Here is a 23,112-nt window from a genome sequence, read left to right as displayed (position 1 = left end):
AGATAAACCCTAGGTCAAAATTTCCACCTCTAAATTATATACAAATTCAAGACCAACTAAAATCTTTAGACATGCTTAATAATTTCAAGATGTTAATATAGTTTGTTGATGATGCATGCAGGACTTGCAGAAAAAAAAAGGTGAATAATGCGGCACAGAGTCACCCTTTGGTGGCTCACTTACATCTGAATCAAGCATTTACATTGTGGACACATTAGGTTGCAAAGTCATGCTTTCACATTTTTCTTTTCTCCGAGTTAGTTTTGCGATTTATACTAAAATAAGATATGTTTTTAATATATGTAGGTGCAGAGGTTATTTTGCCAGGGAAACAACACATCTTAGACTGTGTAATGACTACACTATTGCCTGCTGACGGGTGGTCCTTTGGACAACCCTTAAGCATGTTAAAATATGAAATAATTCTCCATTTAGCCGTGTAATTATCTTGAATTAGATAACTACGATGCTTATGTTTCAGGTACGACTTAGGAGTGAAAAGATGGATCAAAAGCAGTTTTTGGAGGCTTTGGTGGAAAACGGGTTGAGAGGAGAACAAAAGACAAAACAAAGGAGACAAAGTTGCTTAGTACCGTAAATTACGGTCTTACCGTAATTTACGGTAGACATGGATTTGGTTATTTTCCGCACCGTAACACAGGAGAGTCAAGCCGTAACAAAAAGTTGTCCACCGTAAATTACGGTGGAGCCGTAATTTACGGTGGAGCCTGTACGGAAAATATGTAACTGCCATGTTTTAATCGGTTTAGGAGTGTCTTTTGGTATTATCTCATCATTGACGGTTCTTGGACACTTTGGGGGCGAATTTGGAGTACTAGCTTGCTTTGTGAACATTTCCAATCATTCGGTTTGTGTTTTTAATTTGTATGAACATTAGATTGATGTTGATGATGATTCACCGAGCCATGTCCGGCTAAACCCTTCGGTGATCATCCTAGGTGAATGTTTCTAAGACTTTTGTGTGTTTAATTTCTGCATTTCTAGAATGATATCTTGCATTGCTTGAATGTCATGGTGTATGTTTGATTGTTTGTAGTGTGTTAATCCATATTACAATTTCTAGTCTCGATCGTACGTTCTTGGTGCCGTTGGCAACCGAGATATCACGGGAAGGGTTAGGGTTGGTTATTGGTTAATAGGTCATCGGGAAACAACCTCGCGTTATCTAATCCGAGTACTTTGTTCCCTTTTATCACTTCAATCACATATACACGAGTTATGTCTATGTAACTCTTTCTAGTGAAATTGCACACAACTGTTTAAAGAAACTGAAACCTAGGGTGATCATTGTTCTCTCCTAATTGTTTACAACAAACTTTGATTTGATTTAGTTCTTAATTTAGTTTTCTAAAACAACAATCCACAATCTTGAATTTTAATTTTCTGCAATTTAGTTTAATTTTAGTTTAAATACAAAGCTATACAATCAACACATTTTCCACATACTCCCTGAGTTCGATACCCTACTACCGCTAACTACAGTTGTTTAGGGATTAAATTTGCGTGACCCACGACATCACGTCAAATTTTGGCGCCGTTGCCGGGGAGTAGTGCGCAACGTGTGTTAGTTTAATAGTTTTGTTTGTTATATTCGGGTTTACGCTGGTTGTGTTTAGTGTGCAGGTACTTCAGGTGTATGCATACTAGAGGCTCTCACAGGTCATCACCGCTATCGTTTGATCCGGAAATTGAAAGAACGCTACGACAAAACCGAGTTTTAGTGCGAGAAAACAAAATCATTGGTTCACCCACTTCACCCATTACACCGAGAAACATCATGGCTGATTCTCAGATTCCACTTACAACCAGTCAAACAACCTCATCCTTTATACCTACTTCCACCCAACCATCACCAAACACTACATTACCTAATACCACTGCTGGATTTACACCAACCAATTCCACTCAACCAATCACCACTCAAAATGAGCCTACCATCACTTACGATCCATCCACCACAGTCCCACCATTATCTCACTTCTTTCCCCCAACTACGGGTCAATCATCATCTACCTTCACAATTGCACCCAATTCAACTGTTGTGCATACTACTTCATCTTTTAGACCACAACAACAACAGTCGGGTTTTCAGTATTCGACCATTCCATTTGGGCAAACTTCAGGAATTCAAGGGGGTGGTTATGATGAGGGATTCGAAGATTTTGAGGGGTATGAAGATGATGGGTACGGTTATGGAGATTATGGTGATCAAGGGGATTTTGGGTATGTTCAAAGTCAATCTCAAGGGATGGCGAGTGTTGGTGGAATGCAACAACAACAACTTATACCGCAACACATTCGGCCAAGACCACAAGGGCCAACAATCCAACAACCTATTCCATTGCAACAAGTTAGGCCACAACATGTATACCCACAATTTCAAAGGCCAAATCAATACCCACCGATGCCTCAACAACCAATTGCACCACAAGGGCCTATACCAAGACCAATGGGTCCTATTCGTCCAAGGGGCCGATTGGGTGTTCCAAGAAGGCATCTTAGGGAACAAGCAAGGGGAATAGAGGCACATTTTAGGCCAATCATCACTCAAAACCCTTCACCGGTGGTTATCCCTCACAACAACCAAGGGAGAACTTTTGAAGTAAGAACAAACTCGTTGCAAAGTTTACCGAAGTACAAAGGGTTAGCAACGGAGGAGCCGTATTTCCATCTAGAGGCTTATGACTCAATTTGCAACACTTTTGGGAGTCAAGGTTTTTCGGCCGATGAGGTCAAGTTAGTCTTATTTCAGTTTTCTTTGGAGGATAAGGCAAAGAAGTGGTTCTACACTTTGCCTTCGGCATCAATATATACATGGGGGGAGATGCAACAAACCTTTTTGGATGAATTCTACACCGCCCAAAAGACTAATGATGCGCGGAAGGGATTGAGAAGCTTTCAACAACAACACGGTGAGATGTTTCATGAGGCATTTGAGCGTTTTAACATGATGATTAAAAACTGCCCTCATCATGGAATCGAGTTATGGGAGTTGATGAACGCTTTTCATGAGGGGTTGAGTGCCGAAGACGCACGTGATTTAATGTCTATCACCGGAGGGACGTTTGGAACGAATTATGAGAATGAAGATTGGGAGTTTTTGGAAAGCATGGCAACTACATCAAAAAGGAAGGCCCAAGCTTCAAGGAGAGCCCGACCAACCATTAACCGACCACAAGTGCACGCCATAGATGATGGTAATGTTCAAACCACTAACCAAATATATAATGTGTGTGCTTTGTGTAATGAAATAGGTCATGCGGCTGAAAATTGCCAAGGAATGTTGGAAGGGCAATACGAGGAAGTCAATGCGGTTCAAGGTCAAGGTCAAGGAGGAGGTGGTAGGAACTACAACAACATGAATTCAAACACCTACCACCCCGGATTGAGGAACCATCCGAACTTTAGATATGGGAACCCGTCAAATCAAGCGAACCCGAATTTTCAAGGTAGCCAAGGTAATTTTGGTTCACGGCCATCTTACAATAACCAAGGTGGGTACCGAGGCGGGAATAACCAAGGGTATCAAAAACAATACCAAACGGGTCAAGAACAAGGGGGACTTTCGGGTGGAAACGAGGTGATGGAGATGCTAAAGAGCATGCAAATGGAGATGCAAAAACGGAACCAACTAGATGAAGTGCGAATGCAAAAAGACGAGGTTCGTGATAAAAGCATCCAATCACTAACAACTCAAATGGGTCAATTAGCAACCGATGTGGCGGAACTAAAGAAAGGTAAGGGTCAACTTCCAAGCGACACTAAGGTAAACCCTTCACATGGTTCGTCACGAGGTAATGTTAATATTAACCATGTTAGTGTTCTAAGAAGTGGGAAAGAGTTTAAGGCCAATTTGTCACCCGAATTGGTCGAGGGGGTGGTTGAGGATATCACGGGAATGGAAAGTGATGATGAACTTTCACCGGTTAAACCAAAAGAACCAATTATTAAAAAACCGGGTTTGGGTGAAAGTGAAAAGAATGAAAAAAGTGAAGGTGAACCGAGTCAAGTTCCATTCCCATCGGCCCTACTTGACCCGGGAAAGAAAAATTTTATTGTGTCAAGAGGTCCTCAAAAAGAGGAAATGTGGGATATGTTCAAACAAGTTAAAATAAATCTCCCACTCCTTGATGCAATAAAACAAGTTCCCGCTTATGCAAAATTCTTAAAAGAATTATGTACACAAAAGAGGCAAAACAAGAAAAAAGTGCCTAAGCGGGTGGATTTAACCGGGCAAGTGAGTGCGGTGTTGAATGGGGAGCTTCCTCCTAAGCTCCAAGATCCGGGCACGCCATTGATTAATGTACAAGTGGGTAATTTTCAAATGGCTAAGGCGTTGCTAGATCTCGGAGCCGGAGTTAGCATTTTACCGGGGGGCTTATACGACCAATATGACTTTGGTCCATTAGCAAGGGTGGAGACGACGGTTGTTTTGGCCGATTTGTCTCATAAGTTGCCCCGGGGTATGGTTCAAAATGTTATTGTAAAAATTGATGAGTTTTATTACCCGGTGGACTTCTTAGTTTTGGACTACTCATCGGCGGACCCTAAACAACAACAAAACATAATTTTGGGTCGGCCATTTTTAAGCACCGCACATGCTATTATCGATTGTAGATTTGGTACAGTTGATATGGCATTTGGAAATCGAAAAATGCGTTTGAATGTTTTTACTAACAATTCTAATGCTAACGGTGTTGATGAGTGTTTCATGGCAGACATAGTAGATGGATGCAACCCGCATGAGTATGAGGAGGATGGTTTGGATATTTGCCTGTGTGACTTTTCTGAACAGGTACATGCTTATGCACTACGGGTTGAAGAGGAAGCACAAGATGCTATGGCAATGAAAGAAGGTAGACCACCATGGACCCACCAATTCGAGGGTCTACCGGTGGAAATCGATTCGGGTACAAAACCATCGTTGGAGGAACCACCAAAGTTAGAGCTCAAGGACTTGCCTAGCCACTTGAAGTATGTATTTTTAGGGGATAATGACACTTTACCGGTCATTATTGCCTCTAATTTGGAGTTGGCACAAGAGCAAGCGTTGATGGAGGTGTTAAAAGCGAACAAGGGTGCTATTGGATGGACGATTGCCGATCTCAAAGGAATTAGTCCATCCATCGTCATGCATAAAATTATCACAACCGAAGATGCCAAACCGACACGAGAAGCTCAAAGGCGGTTGAACCCGAACCTAAGGGAGGTAGTAAAAAAGGAGGTAATTAAGTGGTTGGATGCGGGAATCATCTATCCGATTTCGGATAGTGCTTGGGTGAGTCCCACCCAAGTTGTGCCTAAGAAGGCCGGCATTCAAGTAGTCAAGGATGAAAGTGGTGAACAAATTGCCACCCGACCGGTTACCTGATGGCGGGTGTGTATTGACTACCGAAAACTGAATGCCGCCACTTCTAAGGACCATTTTCCGCTACCTTTTATTGACCAAATTATTGAAAAATTGTCGGGTCAAAAATATTATTGCTTCTTAGATGGGTATTCGGGTTATAATCAAATTGCCATACACCCGGATGACCAACACAAGACCACCTTCACATGTCCATATGGCACCTTTGCCTTTAGGCGAATGCCATTTGGTTTGTGTAATGCTCCGGCAACTTTTCAACGATGTATGATGAGTATTTTCTCGGACATGGTTGGAGAGTCGCTCGAAGTATTCATGGATGATTTCTCCATTTTTGGCACTACTTTTGATGCTTGTCTCAACGAATTGCAAAAGGTTTTGAAAAGGTGCGTTGAGAAAAATTTAGTGCTAAGTTGGGAGAAAAGTCATTTCATGGTGCAAGAGGGCATTGTGTTGGGACATGTGATTTCGGAAAGAGGGATGGAGGTGGATAAGGCAAAGATACGGGTAATTTCATCGTTGCCACCTCCTAAAAATGTTAAGGGTGTACGGTCATTCTTGGGACACGCGGGTTTTTATCGACGTTTCATTAAGGGTTTTAGTGTTATCACCAAACCCTTATGCAATTTGTTATTAAAAGATGTCCCGTTTGACTTTACTAATGAGTGCATGCAAGCTTTTACTGTTTTGAAGGAACATTTGGTCAAAGCGCCTATCTTGCAACCACCTGACTGGTCAAAGCCGTTCGAGATAATGTGTGATGCAAGCGATACCACTATTGGTGCAGTTTTGGGTCAACGGGTTGACAAGAAGCCGGTGGTTATTTACTATGCAAGCAAAACTTTATCCGAAGCGCAACTTAACTACACCACAACCGAGAAGGAGTTACTAGCGGTGGTGTATGCTTTGGATAAGTTTCGCTCGTATATTTGGGGAAGCAAGGTAGTGGTTTACTCGGATCATAGTTGTGACAACCCGAAACCTAGAACCTTTCGTTGTAACTTGCTTGTACGTTATGTGACTAGTTAAAATGATAACGTGAATCTTTTTATGTGATAAGTGCTTTGTTACGCGTGTATTGTATATATATATATGTGTGTACGTGTTATATGTGAACCGAGAACCCGACACGAAACAACAAGGACCCGACTCGAGACCATGTGGTCTCGAGTGAACCGTAACCATTAGGCCGGTTTGGGCCTTTGGCCGGTTGGGCCTTTGGGCCGAAAACACCCACTCGAAACCCATGAAGGGTGCACACTTGGAACTAGCCTATATATAAACCAACCTTAGTTAGTTTTTGCCATTTGTTGAACATTACACCCACACACTCTCCTACTTCTCTCTCTCACTAAAAACTCTAGAACACAAACACTTCATCATTCTCGGATTTGGACTTGGATCGGCTCACACATACACCCGGTTGGAAGCTTTTCACACACCCTCGAAACCCATAACCGGTTAGTGTTCTTGATGCTTTGTTGAATGTTAGTATGTTCATGTTATGTCTAGGGTTTGAAGGTTAGATTGTTTATACATGAGAAATGATTTGCTACTTGTTAACAAGTGATGATATTGTATGTACAATGATGATAATCGGTTAACACATCTTCATGTAGAGTTGTGATATTTTGTGTTTAAAAGAAGTTTGAACCATTTATGTTGATATTCATGAAATCGGACTAGTTTATGATAATGGCAAAACTTAGTTAAAAATGTGTTGCTAGCAAGATGAATATTGATATCTAGTGTGGTGTTATAACTATTGTCCGAAAATGCATAGTATGGTTGAATGAAAATGTTATGATCTTGATGAATATGTGTTTGAATATGTGAAGAACACTTTGAATGATAGTTAAGAATATGAAAACCCTTGTGATTTTGATCCATCTTTGACTAGTAACCTGATTAGGAAAACTGTTAGTGGAATTCTATTGGTCATTTCCGGATTTGGGCCTGATTATATTGTACTATTTGGCTGATTACACCTGCATCAACACGTGAACGTGAAAATGACAGCTTACCGACTCGCAATCACCCGTTGCGACTCGCAACCACAACGTGATGACTCGAGACCACGCGGTTGCGACTCGCAACCATATCAGGACAAGCCGAAACCACAGGTTACGAGTCCGGTTGCGACTCGAGACCTTAGCATGATGAACCGAGACTACGGTTGCGACACCGGTTGCGACTCGCAACCATCCATGATCAACGCACAGCATGACTCGAGACCATGCTTGCGAGTCCGGTTGCGACTCGAGGCCACACTTTGGGCCTTAGTTAGTGGGCCGGACTTATGAACTTCTGTGCTACTGTTGATGAGTTATTTGGGCCTGTTATCACGAGCCCAACTGTTTGGACTTTGAACTTGTGATTGACTGTTACCGGTGAACTGTGAACTGTTACTGATTATACGTGATTTCCATGCGTGTTGAACATTTGTACACTACTTGGTTCGAATCTGATTATACGTGATATCCGTGTTAGGACGTTATTGACTACTTGCGACTTGATTGACTTTCTGTGATTAACTGCCGAGCAAACCGAGGTGAGTTCACACCCTTACAAAGCATGGGATTCCCTGGGTTGGGAACGGGGTTAAGGAACGTGGTTCCTCGTCTACCTTGGGTAGGACGTCAGTGGTTCAGGAATGTGATTCCTCGTCCGGATGGACGGATAAACGTACTAGACTAAAACTCTATCACGAAGTCCCTCCTTTTTGTATCGACTAATCGCCGGGCCAATGGCGAGCGGGTCATTAGTTAGATAGCGCTATTTAGGTCTGACAAGCCTCACACCGTGCCGCAGAGGACGGGCGTGAACTAATGGATCTGGGGCACGTCAATGATGATAGACATTGATGTTTTCAGGGCACATAAACATGACTACAGTCAGCAATCGATACGGTAACGAGTCTAGTATACACATGGGGTAGCCCCCACGGCTGGAGAGCCAGATGATGTACATGGGGTAGCCCCCACGGCCGAAATGCCTGATAACTACATGGGGTAGCCCCCACGGCCGGAGTGCCGGAGTAACTGGGAACGAACTGGTCACGTTTTTTAAACTATGGGGTAACCCCCACGGCAGGATGCCAGATAATGTAAACTGTTTTCGAAACAACTAAAACGAACGCCCACCCGTGAACTCACTCAACTAGTTGTTGACTCGTTACTACATGCTTTGCAGGACCATAGGTACTGAGCTGGAGCTTGCATGGAGGAGGATCGTTGTGGGACAGGGATTGCTACATGTTATGTTAAAACTTGAAAACTTTTGGAACTTATGTTATAACTTTGAACTTATGCTTCCGCTTGCAACTTAACTTGTTTGTTTTGAAACACCAATTGTGATGGTTAAACTTTTATAACTACTTATATGCTTGTTCAGTATGATTGGTGGCTGGATCCTGGTCAGTCACGCCCTCGGAGCGGGCGTTATCCGCAGGTGGATTTTGGGGGTGTGACAGATTGGTATCAGAGCCATTGGTTATAGTGAACTTGGTTTTAATAAAGGAGAAACGTTTTTGTTAAAACCAGACTATAACCGGTTTAGTGCTCAACGGTCCACAACGACACTTCGCTCCTCATGCAAGGCTCGACGTTCTAGGTAATATAATGTATGTATATTGCCTACTTGTTAGTTACGTAGTACATTGCTCATGGTATGCTTGATTAGTATAGCTACTGTTGTTTGAACACGTGCGTGCTTACTCTGTCTTACTATCGTGCTTTCGCGAACCTCTCTCACACGTATTGCTTTTATTATGAAGAACCATGTCTGGACGCGTTAACATGACACAAGCCCAGTTGACGGCTTTGATCAACGAGCGAATTGACGCAGCGCTCGCAGCTGCACGCGCAGGAGGTATATCCTGCAGTCCGAAATTGTTCTAGGATCGTTTGGATCCTACTCTCGTGAACCAACCTTTGCGTTAAACTCTGTCTTTTCTTCCACCTACCTTAGGTCAGTATGCTCAGGCACCGGTGTGCACTTTTAAGACCTTTATGGACTGTCGACCCACGACTTTTAGCGGCACTGAAGGAGCAGTAGGTCTCCTACACTGGTTTGAGAAACTGGAATCTGTGTTCGAAATGTGTGAATGCCCTGAAGCGCGCAGGGTGAAGTATGCTACTGGTACTCTCGAGGGTTTGGCTCTCACGTGGTGGAATGCTCAAGTGCAGATGTTAGGGTTGGTTGCTGCCAACGCCACCCCATGGGAAACTTTCAAGGAAATGATCAGGGAGGAATACTGCAGTCGTGACGACATTCACAAACTGGAGGATGAGTTTTACAATCTCAAGATGTCAGGATCAGAAATTGAGGCATACACTAAGAGATCGCATGAGCTAGCCTTGTTGTGTCCTACTATGGTGGATCCTCCCTACAAGCGAATCGAACTCTATCTCAAGGGCTTGGTGCCAGAGATCCAAAGTCATGTGACTTCAGCAAGGTTGACTACTATCCAGCAGGTTGTACAGTTGGCTCACCGTCTTACTGACCAAGCGGTGGAGCAGAACAAGTTACCGAAGCGTATAGGTGCTGCAACTACTTCTGGTGCTTCTAGTGGGGATAAACGGAAATGGGATGGAACTTCAAGCAGGGGTTCAACTTCAGTGCAAACTCAGTCTCAGCAGAGAAAGACGGACGATCACAAGAGCCCCAGTCAGCAGTCGTCTAGTGGTCAAAGTCATGGTGGATACAGAGGAAATCACCCCAAGTGCAATCGTTGTAGCCTACACCACAGTGGGCCATGCACCAGGGGCAACTGTCATCGATGCAACAAGCCTGGCCATGTTGCAAAGGATTGCAGGAGCGCATATCCTGCCAATCAGAATCGTCAGCAACCTCAGCAGAACCAGCGACAGCAGCAGGGTAACAACAAAGGGTGCTTTCAGTGTGGAGCTGAAGGCCACTTCAAGAAGGATTGTCCCCAACTGAATCAGAACAACAACAACAATCAGGGGAATGGTAACAATGGGAACAACAACAACAATGGTGCTAGGGGGCGTGTGTTCGTGATTGGTCAAGGTGAAGCAAGGAATGATCCCAACGTGGTGACGGGTAAGTTCCTTCTCGACGACTTTTATGTTACAGTCTTATTTGATTCGGGTGCCGATACTAGCTATGTGTCACTAGAGGTTAGTAAGATGCTTAAGCGTATTCCTACACCCCTGAGCGACAAGCACACTGTCGAGCTAGCTAATGGTAAGAGTTTGGAAGCCTCACACGTAGTCAAGGGTTGCCAGCTTATTCTCGCTAACCAGACTTTCTCTATCGATCTTATTCCTATCGTCTTGGGTAGTTTCGACGTTGTCATTGGGATGGATTGGCTATCCCAACACCGAGCAGAGATTCTTTGCAACGAGAAGATCGTTCGTGTTCCTGGTTTAGGTAGTGAACCTCTCATGATTCGTGGCGACAAGAGAAGTGCTGTTGAGAACATTATCTCTCTTCTTAAGGCTCAGAAATGCTTACGAAAGGGCCACACTGCGATTTTGGCTTTAGTTACTGATACCACAGAGAAGGAGAAGAAGCTAGAAGATTTTCCGGTTGTACGCGACTATCCTGAGGTATTCCCTGAGGAATTACCTGGTCTTCCGCCCCATCGCCAAGTCGAGTTTCAGATTGATCTAGCTCCTGGAGCCGCGCCTGTAGCCCGTGCACCTTATCGTTTAGCGCCATCAGAGTTGGAAGAACTCTCCACGCAGCTACAAGAACTCTTGGATAAGGGTTTTATTCGTCCTAGCTCATCGCCTTGGGGAGCTCCAGTACTATTTGTGAAGAAGAAGGATGGTACCTTCAGAATGTGTGTCGACTATCGCGAACTCAACAAGGTGACTGTGAAGAATCGTTATCCTCTACCGCGCATTGACGACTTGTTCGACCAGTTGCAGGGGTCGAGTTACTACTCAAAGATCGATCTGAGATCGGGATATCACCAGCTGAGAGTTCGGGAAGAGGATGTCTCTAAGACGGCCTTTAGGACTCGATATGGACACTATGAGTTTTTGGTCATGCCGTTTGGGCTGACGAACGCACCGGCAGTTTTTATGGATTTGATGAATCGAGTGTGCAAACCGTACCTGGACAAGTTTGTTATAGTCTTCATCGACGACATCCTGATCTATTCTAAGAGCAAGGAAGAGCACGAACAACATCTACGACTTATTCTGGAACTCCTTCGGAAGGAACAGCTTTACGCGAAATTCTCGAAATGCGACTTCTGGCTTCGAGAGGTCCATTTCCTAGGGCATGTGGTGAACAAGGATGGGATTCACGTTGATCCATCCAAAGTGGAATCAATTAAGAACTGGCCTGCACCTCGTACACCAAAGGAAATTCGCCAATTTTTGGGATTGGCAGGTTACTACCGGAGATTCATTAAGGATTTTTCTAAGATCGCGCAGCCCCTGACCTTGCTAACGCAGAAAGGCGTTGTTTATCGTTGGGGAGATGCACAAGAGTTAGCTTTTCAGCATCTAAAGGATAGACTTTGTAGTGCACCTATCCTTTCATTGCCAGAGGGCACAGATGATTTTGTGGTTTACTGTGATGCATCAATTCAAGGCCTTGGTTGTGTATTGATGCAACGAGATAAAGTCATAGCTTACGCCTCACGACAACTTAAAGTTCACGAGAAGAACTACACGACACATGATTTAGAGCTGGGAGCTGTTGTTTTTGCACTTAAACTATGGCGGCATTACCTGTACGGAACCAAGTGCGCCATCTACACCGACCACAGAAGTTTAGAACACATATTCAAGCAGAAGGAACTGAATATGCGGCAGCGACGATGGGTCGAGCTGCTGAATGATTACGAGTGCTCTATCAGGTATCACCCGGGCAAGGCCAACGTAGTGGCGGACGCCCTCAGTCGAAAGGACACTACGCCTAAGCGTGTAAGAGCTTTACAACTCACGATACATTCTAGTCTACCTTCGCAAATACGAGCTGCTCAGATAGAAGCACTGAAACCAGAAAACATTAGAGCTGAAGCTCTACGCGGGTCAAGGCAACGTTTAGAACAGAAGGAAGATGGTGCTTATTATGTAACAGGACGCATTTGGGTCCCGCACTATGGCGACTTACGAGAACTTGTGATGGATGAAGCGCACAAATCTCGCTACTCGGTACACCCTGGTTCGGACAAGATGTACCACGATATCAAAACTACGTATTGGTGGCCCAGCATGAAGGCCCACATAGCAACTTACGTCAGCAAGTGTTTGACTTGTGCGCGAGTCAAGACGGAATATCAGAAACCTTCAGGCCTACTTCAGCAACCAGAGATACCACAATGGAAATGAGAGCAAATTTCCATGGATTTTGTTACTGGCCTACCTAGATCACAGCGCGGAAACGATACTATCTGGGTGATCGTGGATCGACTCACAAAATCCGCACACTTTTTGGCAATCAAGGAAACGGATAAGTTCTCCACTCTGGCGGAAATATACCTCAAGGAAGTTGTTTCGAGGCACGGAGTGCCCACTTCTATTATCTCTGATCGAGATGCACGTTTTACTTCGGAACTGTGGCAGGCAATGCACAAGTCTTTTGGCTCACGTTTAGATATGAGCACAGCATATCACCCACAGACGGACGGGCAGTCCGAGCGTACTATCCAAACACTAGAAGACATGCTTCGCGCTTGTGTAATCGACTTTGGCAACAGCTGGGAAAGGCATCTGCCACTCGTGGAATTTTCGTATAATAATAGCTACCACACCAGCATTAAAGCTGCTCCGTTTGAGGCATTGTACGGACGTAAATGCCGGTCACCCCTCTGTTGGGCAGAGGTGGGGGATAGTCAGATCACTGGTCCAGAACATGTGGTAGACACTACTGAGCGGATTGCTCAAATACGACAACGCATGGCGGCCGCTCGTGACCGTCAGAAGGCATACGCCGATAAGGGCAGGAAACCACTTGAGCTCCAGGTTGGGGAGCGGGTATTACTCAAAGTTTCACCCTGGAAGGGTGTGGTTCGTTTTGGTAAACGCGGCAAACTCAACCCACGATACGTTGGACCTTTCGAAATTCTTGAGAAAATAGGCAAGGTGGCCTACAGACTGAAATTACCAACAGAACTCGGTGCAGTTCACAACGTTTTCCATGTGTCGAATCTGAAGAAGTGTCTGTCAGATGAGACGCACGTAGTTCCTCTGAAGGAACTCACGATCGACGAACAGTTGAAATTCGTCGAAGAACCTGTCGAGATCACGGACCGGGATGTTAAGGTCCTCAAGAGCACTAGAATACCTCTTGTTCGAGTTCGTTGGAACTCACGTCGCGGCCCAGAGTTTACCTGGGAGCGCGAAGATCGGATGAAACAAAAGTATCCCCAACTGTTTGAGAACAGTACAAACGCTACTGAGGCTGAAGCTACGGAATTTCGGGACGAAATTCCAGATCAACGGGGGGTGGATGTGACACCCCAGGAAAACCGGGAAAACCTTACAACTTGACTAGCTTCCTCAGTGAGTGCCGTCAAATTTCGGGACGAAATTTCTTTCAACTTGGGGATGATGTGACAACCCGAAACCTAGAACCTTTCGTTGTAACTTGCTTGTACGTTATGTGACTAGTTAAAATGATAACGTGAATCTTTTTATGTGATAAGTGCTTTGTTACGCGTGTATTGTATATATATATATGTGTGTACGTGTTATATGTGAACCGAGAACCCGACACGAAACAACAAGGACCCGACTCGAGACCATGTGGTCTCGAGTGAACCGTAACCATTAGGCCGGTTTGGGCCTTTGGCCGGTTGGGCCTTTGGGCCGAAAACACCCACTCGAAACCCATGAAGGGTGCACACTTGGAACTAGCCTATATATAAACCAACCTTAGTTAGTTTTTGCCATTTGTTGAACATTACACCCACACACTCTCCTACTTCTCTCTCTCACTAAAAACTCTAGAACACAAACACTTCATCATTCTCGGATTTGGACTTGGATCGGCTCACACATACACCCGGTTGGAAGCTTTTCACACACCCTCGAAACCCATAACCGGTTAGTGTTCTTGATGCTTTGTTGAATGTTAGTATGTTCATGTTATGTCTAGGGTTTGAAGGTTAGATTGTTTATACATGAGAAATGATTTGCTACTTGTTAACAAGTGATGATATTGTATGTACAATGATGATAATCGGTTAACACATCTTCATGTAGAGTTGTGATATTTTGTGTTTAAAAGAAGTTTGAACCATTTATGTTGATATTCATGAAATCGGACTAGTTTATGATAATGGCAAAACTTAGTTAAAAATGTGTTGCTAGCAAGATGAATATTGATATCTAGTGTGGTGTTATAACTATTGTCCGAAAATGCATAGTATGGTTGAATGAAAATGTTATGATCTTGATGAATATGTGTTTGAATATGTGAAGAACACTTTGAATGATAGTTAAGAATATGAAAACCCTTGTGATTTTGATCCATCTTTGACTAGTAACCTGATTAGGAAAACTGTTAGTGGAATTCTATTGGTCATTTCCGGATTTGGGCCTGATTATATTGTACTATTTGGCTGATTACACCTGCATCAACACGTGAACGTGAAAATGACAGCTTACCGACTCGCAATCACCCGTTGCGACTCGCAACCACAACGTGATGACTCGAGACCACGCGGTTGCGACTCGCAACCATATCAGGACAAGCCGAAACCACAGGTTACGAGTCCGGTTGCGACTCGAGACCTTAGCATGATGAACCGAGACTACGGTTGCGACACCGGTTGCGACTCGCAACCATCCATGATCAACGCACAGCATGACTCGAGACCATGCTTGCGAGTCCGGTTGCGACTCGAGGCCACACTTTGGGCCTTAGTTAGTGGGCCGGACTTATGAACTTCTGTGCTACTGTTGATGAGTTATTTGGGCCTGTTATCACGAGCCCAACTGTTTGGACTTTGAACTTGTGATTGACTGTTACCGGTGAACTGTGAACTGTTACTGATTATACGTGATTTCCATGCGTGTTGAACATTTGTACACTACTTGGTTCGAATCTGATTATACGTGATATCCGTGTTAGGACGTTATTGACTACTTGCGACTTGATTGACTTTCTGTGATTAACTGCCGAGCAAACCGAGGTGAGTTCACACCCTTACAAAGCATGGGATTCCCTGGGTTGGGAACGGGGTTAAGGAACGTGGTTCCTCGTCTACCTTGGGTAGGACGTCAGTGGTTCAGGAATGTGATTCCTCGTCCGGATGGACGGATAAACGTACTAGACTAAAACTCTATCACGAAGTCCCTCCTTTTTGTATCGACTAATCGCCGGGCCAATGGCGAGCGGGTCATTAGTTAGATAGCGCTATTTAGGTCTGACAAGCCTCACACCGTGCCGCAGAGGACGGGCGTGAACTAATGGATCTGGGGCACGTCAATGATGATAGACATTGATGTTTTCAGGGCACATAAACATGACTACAGTCAGCAATCGATACGGTAACGAGTCTAGTATACACATGGGGTAGCCCCCACGGCTGGAGAGCCAGATGATGTACATGGGGTAGCCCCCACGGCCGAAATGCCTGATAACTACATGGGGTAGCCCCCACGGCCGGAGTGCCGGAGTAACTGGGAACGAACTGGTCACGTTTTTTAAACTATGGGGTAACCCCCACGGCAGGATGCCAGATAATGTAAACTGTTTTCGAAACAACTAAAACGAACGCCCACCCGTGAACTCACTCAACTAGTTGTTGACTCGTTACTACATGCTTTGCAGGACCATAGGTACTGAGCTGGAGCTTGCATGGAGGAGGATCGTTGTGGGACAGGGATTGCTACATGTTATGTTAAAACTTGAAAACTTTTGGAACTTATGTTATAACTTTGAACTTATGCTTCCGCTTGCAACTTAACTTGTTTGTTTTGAAACACCAATTGTGATGGTTAAACTTTTATAACTACTTATATGCTTGTTCAGTATGATTGGTGGCTGGATCCTGGTCAGTCACGCCCTCGGAGCGGGCGTTATCCGCAGGTGGATTTTGGGGGTGTGACAATAGTGCGGTTCGGTACTTGATGGAGAAAAAGGATGCAAAGCCGCGGTTGATTCGATGGGTCTTATTGTTACAAGAGTTTGATCTTGAGATCCGAGACAAAAAGGGATGTGAGAATGTTGTCGCGGATCATTTGTCCCGAATCCCGTTGGAAGGTGTAGATGATGCAAGTGAAATCAATGAACGTTTCCCCGATGAACAATTGTTGGCCGTTTCTACTTATGTTGCCCCTTGGTATGCTCATTACGTTAACTATTTGGCCAAGGGTGCGATTCCAAATCATTGGACTAAGAAGAGACGACAACAGTTTTCTAGTCAAGTGAAGCAATATATATGGGACGAACCCGACTTGTTCAAAATCGGGGCCGATCAAGTGATAAGAAGATGTGTTCCCGAAACTGAAGTTTTAGAGATATTGACCCATGCTCATTCATCTGCATGTGGGGGCCATTTTAGTGGGAATAAGACAGGCTATCGGGTGTTATCGAGTGGGTTTTATTGGCCCACGATTTTCAAGGATGCTCGTGAGTATGCCCGAAATTGCATCAATTGTCAAAGAATGGGAAGCATTTCGAAACGTGATGAAATGCCGTTGCAACCAATTTTGGTAGTGGAGGTATTTGATGTTTGGGGAATAGACTTCATGGGTCCTTTCCCAAACTCAAATGGGTTTTTATACATATTGGTTGCAGTTGATTACGTGTCGAAATGGATTGAAGCTATTGCCACAAGGACCAACGATCATTCCGTTGTATGTAAGTTTGTGTAATCCAATATTTTTTCTCGTTTCGGTGTACCTCGGGTGATAATAAGTGATGGTGGTTCACATTTCAAAAATTTCAATTTTGGAAAGTTGCTAAAAAGATATAGTGTGAATCACCGTGTGGCTACACCGTACCACCCGCAAACGAGTGGTCAAGTGGAGGTATCTAACCGGCAAATCAAAGAAATTCTAATGAAGACGGTTAGAACGGATAGGAAAGATTGGTCAAGCAAGCTTGATGACGCATTGTGGGCGTATCGCACGGCTTTCAAAACCCCACTTGATACCACTCCGTATCGAATGGTTTACGGGAAAGGATGTCATTTGCCTATGGAGTTGGCACATAGGGCATATTGGGCAATTAAAACAGTGAATGCGGACTATGATGAAGCGGGTCGGGCGAGGAAGCTTCAACTAAATGAAATTGAGGAGATAAGGGACCAAGCGTATGAGTGTGCATCCGCATACAAAGACAAACTGAAAAAAGTTCATGATGCGAAGATAAAGAAGAAGAACTTTGAAGTGGGTCAAAAAGTGTGGTTATACAATTGAAGGTTGAAAATGTTCGCGGGGAAACTCAAGAGCAAGTGGATGGGCCCTTACGTTGTCCGACGAGTGGGAAGGTTCGGAGATGTTGACATTCAAGACGAGCGAACATTGAAACAACAAACGGTGAACGGTCACCGGTTAAAGCCGTATTTGGATGGCAATGACATCAACAACTTGGAGCTTGACAAAGCCGGCTACATCTTACGCCCGGTCGAGGAGGAACAACCATAAAAGGCCCAGGTTTGGTGGTAGTGTACATAGTAGTTTCGTTTTGTTTTGTTTGTATAGTTGCACAATTGCCTTAGTTCCTCGAAGTCCGTGTTCGAAACAAGTGTGGGGATATTCGGGTTGCGAATTGCTCTTACATTGTGTTGAGGACAACACGGGATTTTTTGAGGGGGTAGGGTAATTTTTACAAGTTTTTGAAAAAATTAAAAAACATAAAAAAAAATTGAAAAACTTAAAAAATCTAAAAAATTGGTCACATAAATCTCAATTTTTGTCAAAAGGTGAATGCCCAGCGAGCACCGTAAATTACGGTATTACCGTAATTTACGGTGGATGTTAAAAAATGTGTGGACTTTATGGTGTAAACCTCCTGTGTTACGGTAAAGAAAAGAGGTTCAGGTCTCACCGTAATTTACGGTTGGACCGTAAATTACGGTACGCGAAAAATTCTTATCCGTCGGCTGGGGTCTACACATATATAAAAAAAAAAAATAAAAAATAAACTCTAATACAACAAAGCTGATCACGTGAAGAAACCCTACCCACTCATTCAACTTTCACTTTCCCATTGTCATCTTCTTCTCCCAAAAACCCACAACCTCCATTGTTCTTCCATCTTTCTTTTCTCATAAAAACTTCAATTCCTGTCCAAATCAAGTGGAATTTTGGTCTAAATTGACTAATTTTTCGCAAGCTTTGTGATTGTGAGGAGAGATTTCAGAGAAAACGTGATTTTGGAGTCAAAGTTTGAAACCCTAGTTTGAGATAATTTGGGGGTTTTTGGGATTTTTGGTTTCACAAGCACTCTTCCATCTTGAAACAAGGTATGAACACTTATTTTGCTATATTATGGTGATACATTGTGAAAAACAAGGTGATTTAGGATATATGTTCTTGCCCACTTGCTTGTTGTTAGGATATGAGTATGAAATTGGTTATTGAACATGGTTGATGGTTGTAGATGTAGGAATTGTTGTTAAAGTGGTGAACTTTTGGGATGCTCTACATTGTAGAGACACCATGCCCAATTTTTGAAAAATTCTTGATACACTTTTGGTTCACTAACATCTACAATCATGGCAACAAGCAAGTGTGGGGATGATTTTTTTTTGAAGAGAATGTTTAATTTTTGTGTTTGTTTTTGTTGTTCCCTCATGTGTGTAGGAAATGGCAAAGACAAAGGAAAAAGCGGGTTCAAGTTCATCTTCCTCCAAAGGCAAGGGCAAGGAAAAGGAGCAACCATCAAAGAAGAGGCAATATATGGGTAGAGTGAGTGAAAGCGAAAGTGAAGGTGAAGAAGAACAGATGGAGTTAGACCCAAGTGATAAGCCGGTTTGGAATTCGGGGTCGTTGGATGACCAACCCGAAATTTGGCAACCAACCCTTTATAACGACTGCATGAACAAGTTAAAAAATAAAGCAGCCGCGTTTATCTGTGAAAAAGAGGTTGATGAACCCCAGTTTGGCCAGTTCGGGGTGTTTGATAAGTTCCGTGCTTTGGGTTGGGAAGGAGCACTCAAGTGTTTTGATAAAGATAAGAGCAATCTGTTTATGACTGAGATTCAGGAGTGGATGGCAACACTTAAATGTCACAACTTCCACAGGCCATCACAAATGAAGTTGGTTGGGATGGTACATGGGGTACCAGTTGAAATGTCATTCGATACGTTGAAGAAGCTGGGAAAATATGATAGTCTTCCGGCTAGGGAGTACATGATCCCCACGCTTGATGATTTATTGCTCAAACCCGAGAAGCACGTGACATGGAACAGCATGTTAGCGGATTTGTTTTTGCCCGGTAGGTACGGTGGCGTGTTATACCGAAAAAATCTGAAGATAGAAGCCAAGCTATTGCATACGATCTGTCTGCTTAATGTCATCCCAAGAAGAGGGGATAAAGAACAGGTGAGGTTTCCAGAGATACCTGTTCTGTATTCATTGATGCATGGATCCCCACGCTTTCCAATACGCTACCTGATTATGCACCATTTGTGGATATGCCGCAACAAATACGGGAGAGACATTGTCCCGTACTGTCGCATCATAACGGGTCTAATGAAACAGCAGAAGGCACTCACATCTGAAGACCGGGGTTTAACGAAAAGGCACCAGCCTTTTACTTTGGATAGGTTGGGAAACGTTTGGACATATACTCAGTCTGAACGTTATCACAAGCTGAAATCGGAGGGTCAACGGTGGAGGGCATTGAAATTGGGTGCAAGGGAGTTGTTACCGGGAGAACCGGATGAACCTGAAAGCGATGAAGAGTTGATTCCGAGTGGGGATGATGATTACGCAGACGAGCCACAGGGTGGTGCAAATGTTGGTTTTGGGGTTTTTCATGGTGGTCATGGTGGTACGTTTTACGACTACGCGCAGCAACCGTATGAGCCGGGGTGGGCTTATAGTGGTTCAATGCAGGAGGTGATCGAGAGCCAACGCCCGCCGGCAGCCATCTTTGATACTTGGTCTGGTTCGGAGAGGTCGTTATTTGATCAAGGCACGCGGAATAGCGCTAGTATTGAGCGGGCGCTTAAACATAGCTTCGATCGCAATGAATCATGGCACCGTACCCACGCATACTCTCGAGAGGTGGATGCTAATAACAGATATCATGATGATCAAATGAGGCGGATGCATGCGGATTGGCATGCCGGAAGGCCGGTGGTTGAAGATCCACAACATGTGGACTATGCTTCATTGCCGCCTTATGATGGTAGCATTTCTTATCTGACTCCACCACTCCACCATTCTCAGTGGCTTGATCCAAGGCGGCAAGAGGGACCACAACAACAAGAGGGAAGCAGTAGCGGCGCATTCGGGTTTGGAGAGTGGAATGATATGATGTCATCCATCTTTGGGCCTCCGGGACCGCGCTACTATTGATCAGGTGGTATTCTCTCTTTTGTATAGTTTGTATATATTTGTTGGTTTATGTTGATTATGGTTGGGAGGATGGGTGGTGATTGATCATGTGGTTGATTATTGGGTTGGCGATGGTTGGTGGTGTTGTGTTTAAAATGAAAAACATAAAAAAAATATAAAATGAAAAAAAAATACAAAAAGAAATTTGGGGTTTGAGATGAGAAGCTTTTGTGGATGTTGAGTGGGTTAGTGATCAAAGCCTCCCAAAGCCATACATTGGGGTCAATGTATCCCAAGTGTGGGGATGGGGGGAATTTTTTGAAGATTTTTGAAAAATTTTAAGCCAAGCAAAACAATGTGAAATCTTGACGCCCTAATTTATCCCAAGTTAATGCACCGGCAACCCTTATTACCCTTTTCATTCTTGGTGAGAGTTGTAGCCACACGTGTATATAAATAATATTTGATGAGAGTGGCTACGGGTGGGGGTGCGTTAGAACTTGTGCTTGAATGCGATTTGAATCCTTAGTTAGACATGAATGTAGAAAGGATAAGGGCATTAGGTAGCCTCGTCGTTGGTGTGAGCGAGTGTGGGATTTGGGGGGTTGGACCTCATTAATTATACATATGAGCATGGTTGCGAGAGGGACGGGGGTTTGGACATTTAGTTGCCCATTTTGTGCCTTTAAAGCTTATCATTTGTTTCCCCTAGCTACTTACTTGAAAATTCACCCAAATTTGACCCGGTCTTGTAGTATTAGTGATAGAATTAGTAGTTTTGTGAGTTTGAAGTAGTTTTGGTTAATGTGTTATCGTATGATGCATTTAAAAAAAAAAATAAAATAAAAATAAAAAAGGAAGAGTTTTATGGTCTTGTATATAGTAGTGCGCATTTGTTAGTTGGTTTTTGGTATTTGTAATAAAAAGACCGGGTTGAATTTTCGCTACTCATATATTCCATTTTCCTACCTTTGCACCTAGCCACGTTACAACCTTTAAGTCCCTTTGATTTGCATTCATGTTTGACCCATTATAGGAGGATGATTGATTCAGGTACAAGCTTATGATTGTGCATCCACCCGTTTGCCTAGTGTGTGTCTAGCTTATCGTTGCTAGTTTTCACTTGTAGCCGAGAGGAGAGAATTTGTGAGGGGTGTATTACTTGGGTGTTAAAAAGGGGTTGGTAAAGAAATTGCATGTTTGTTTGGTTTGATTTGATCACTTGTTTTGAAACCATGTTGATGAGTTGCTTGGGACAAGCAACGGTTAAGTGTGGGGATGTGACGGGTGGTCCTTTGGACAACCCTTAAGCATGTTAAAATATGAAATAATTCTCCATTTAGCCGTGTAATTATCTTGAATTAGATAACTACGATGCTTATGTTTCAGGTACGACTTAGGAGTGAAAAGATGGATCAAAAGCAGTTTTTGGAGGCTTTGGTGGAAAACGGGTTGAGAGGAGAACAAAAGACAAAACAAAGGAGACAAAGTTGCTTAGTACCGTAAATTACGGTCCTACCGTAATTTACGGTAGACATGGATTTGGTTATTTTCTGCACCGTAACACAGGAGAGTCAAGCCGTAACAAAAAGTTGTCCACCGTAAATTACGGTGGAGCCGTAATTTACGGTGGAGCCTGTACGGAAAATATGTAACTGCCATGTTTTAATCGGTTTAGGAGTGTCTTTTGGTATTATCTCATCATTGACGGTTCTTGGACACTTTGGGGGCGAATTTGGAGTACTAGCTTGCTTTGTGAACATTTCCAATCATTCGGTTTGTGTTTTTAATTTGTATGAACATTAGATTGATGTTGATGATGATTCACCGAGCCATGTCCGGCTAAACCCTTCGGTGATCATCCTAGGTGAATGTTTCTAAGACTTTTGTGTGTTTAATTTCTGCATTTCTAGAATGATATCTTGCATTGCTTGAATGTCATGGTGTATGTTTGATTGTTTGTAGTGTGTTAATCCATATTACAATTTCTAGTCTCGATCGTACGTTCTTGGTGCCGTTGGCAACCGAGATATCACGGGAAGGGTTAGGGTTGGTTATTGGTTAATAGGTCATCGGGAAACAACCTCGCGTTATCTAATCCGAGTACTTTGTTCCCTTTTATCACTTCAATCACATATACACGAGTTATGTCTATGTAACTCTTTCTAGTGAAATTGCACACAACTGTTTAAAGAAACTAAAACCTAGGGTGATCATTGTTCTCTCCTAATTGTTTACAACAAACTTTGATTTGATTTAGTTCTTAATTTAGTTTTCTAA

The 23,112-nt window shown here is 43.5% G+C and overlaps 1 protein-coding gene and 1 non-coding gene across 2 annotated transcripts; one reads left to right on the top strand and one right to left on the bottom strand.

The window, feature by feature from the left end:
• Window positions 1-2,894: 2,894 nt before the first annotated feature.
• LOC118490926 lies at window positions 2,895-3,000 on the bottom strand. The gene has a single exon (XR_004890151.1). It is a non-coding gene; the product is annotated as a small nucleolar RNA R71 (small nucleolar RNA).
• A 15,565-nt stretch (window positions 3,001-18,565) lies between these two features.
• On the top strand, window positions 18,566-21,277 carry LOC118490167. Its single transcript, XM_035987483.1, has 2 exons — window positions 18,566-18,791; window positions 19,132-21,277. The coding sequence occupies exon 2, from the start codon at window positions 19,135-19,137 to the stop codon at window positions 20,851-20,853; it is 1,719 nt and encodes a 572-aa protein (XP_035843376.1). The 5' UTR covers window positions 18,566-18,791; window positions 19,132-19,134; the 3' UTR covers window positions 20,854-21,277.
• Window positions 21,278-23,112: the final 1,835 nt, after the last annotated feature.

Source organism: Helianthus annuus, chromosome 3, assembly GCF_002127325.2.
Source record: "Helianthus annuus cultivar XRQ/B chromosome 3, HanXRQr2.0-SUNRISE, whole genome shotgun sequence".
Taxonomy (NCBI): domain Eukaryota; kingdom Viridiplantae; phylum Streptophyta; class Magnoliopsida; order Asterales; family Asteraceae; genus Helianthus; species Helianthus annuus.
The sequence above is the reverse complement of the archived record's forward strand: the minus strand, read 5'-3'. Positions and strand labels throughout refer to the sequence as shown.

Excerpts from the sequence above, each read along its gene's own strand:
- LOC118490167 (XM_035987483.1), top strand. The coding sequence starts at position 19,135 with ATGGCAAAGACAAAGGAAAAAGCGGGTTCAAGTTCATCTTCCTCCAAA.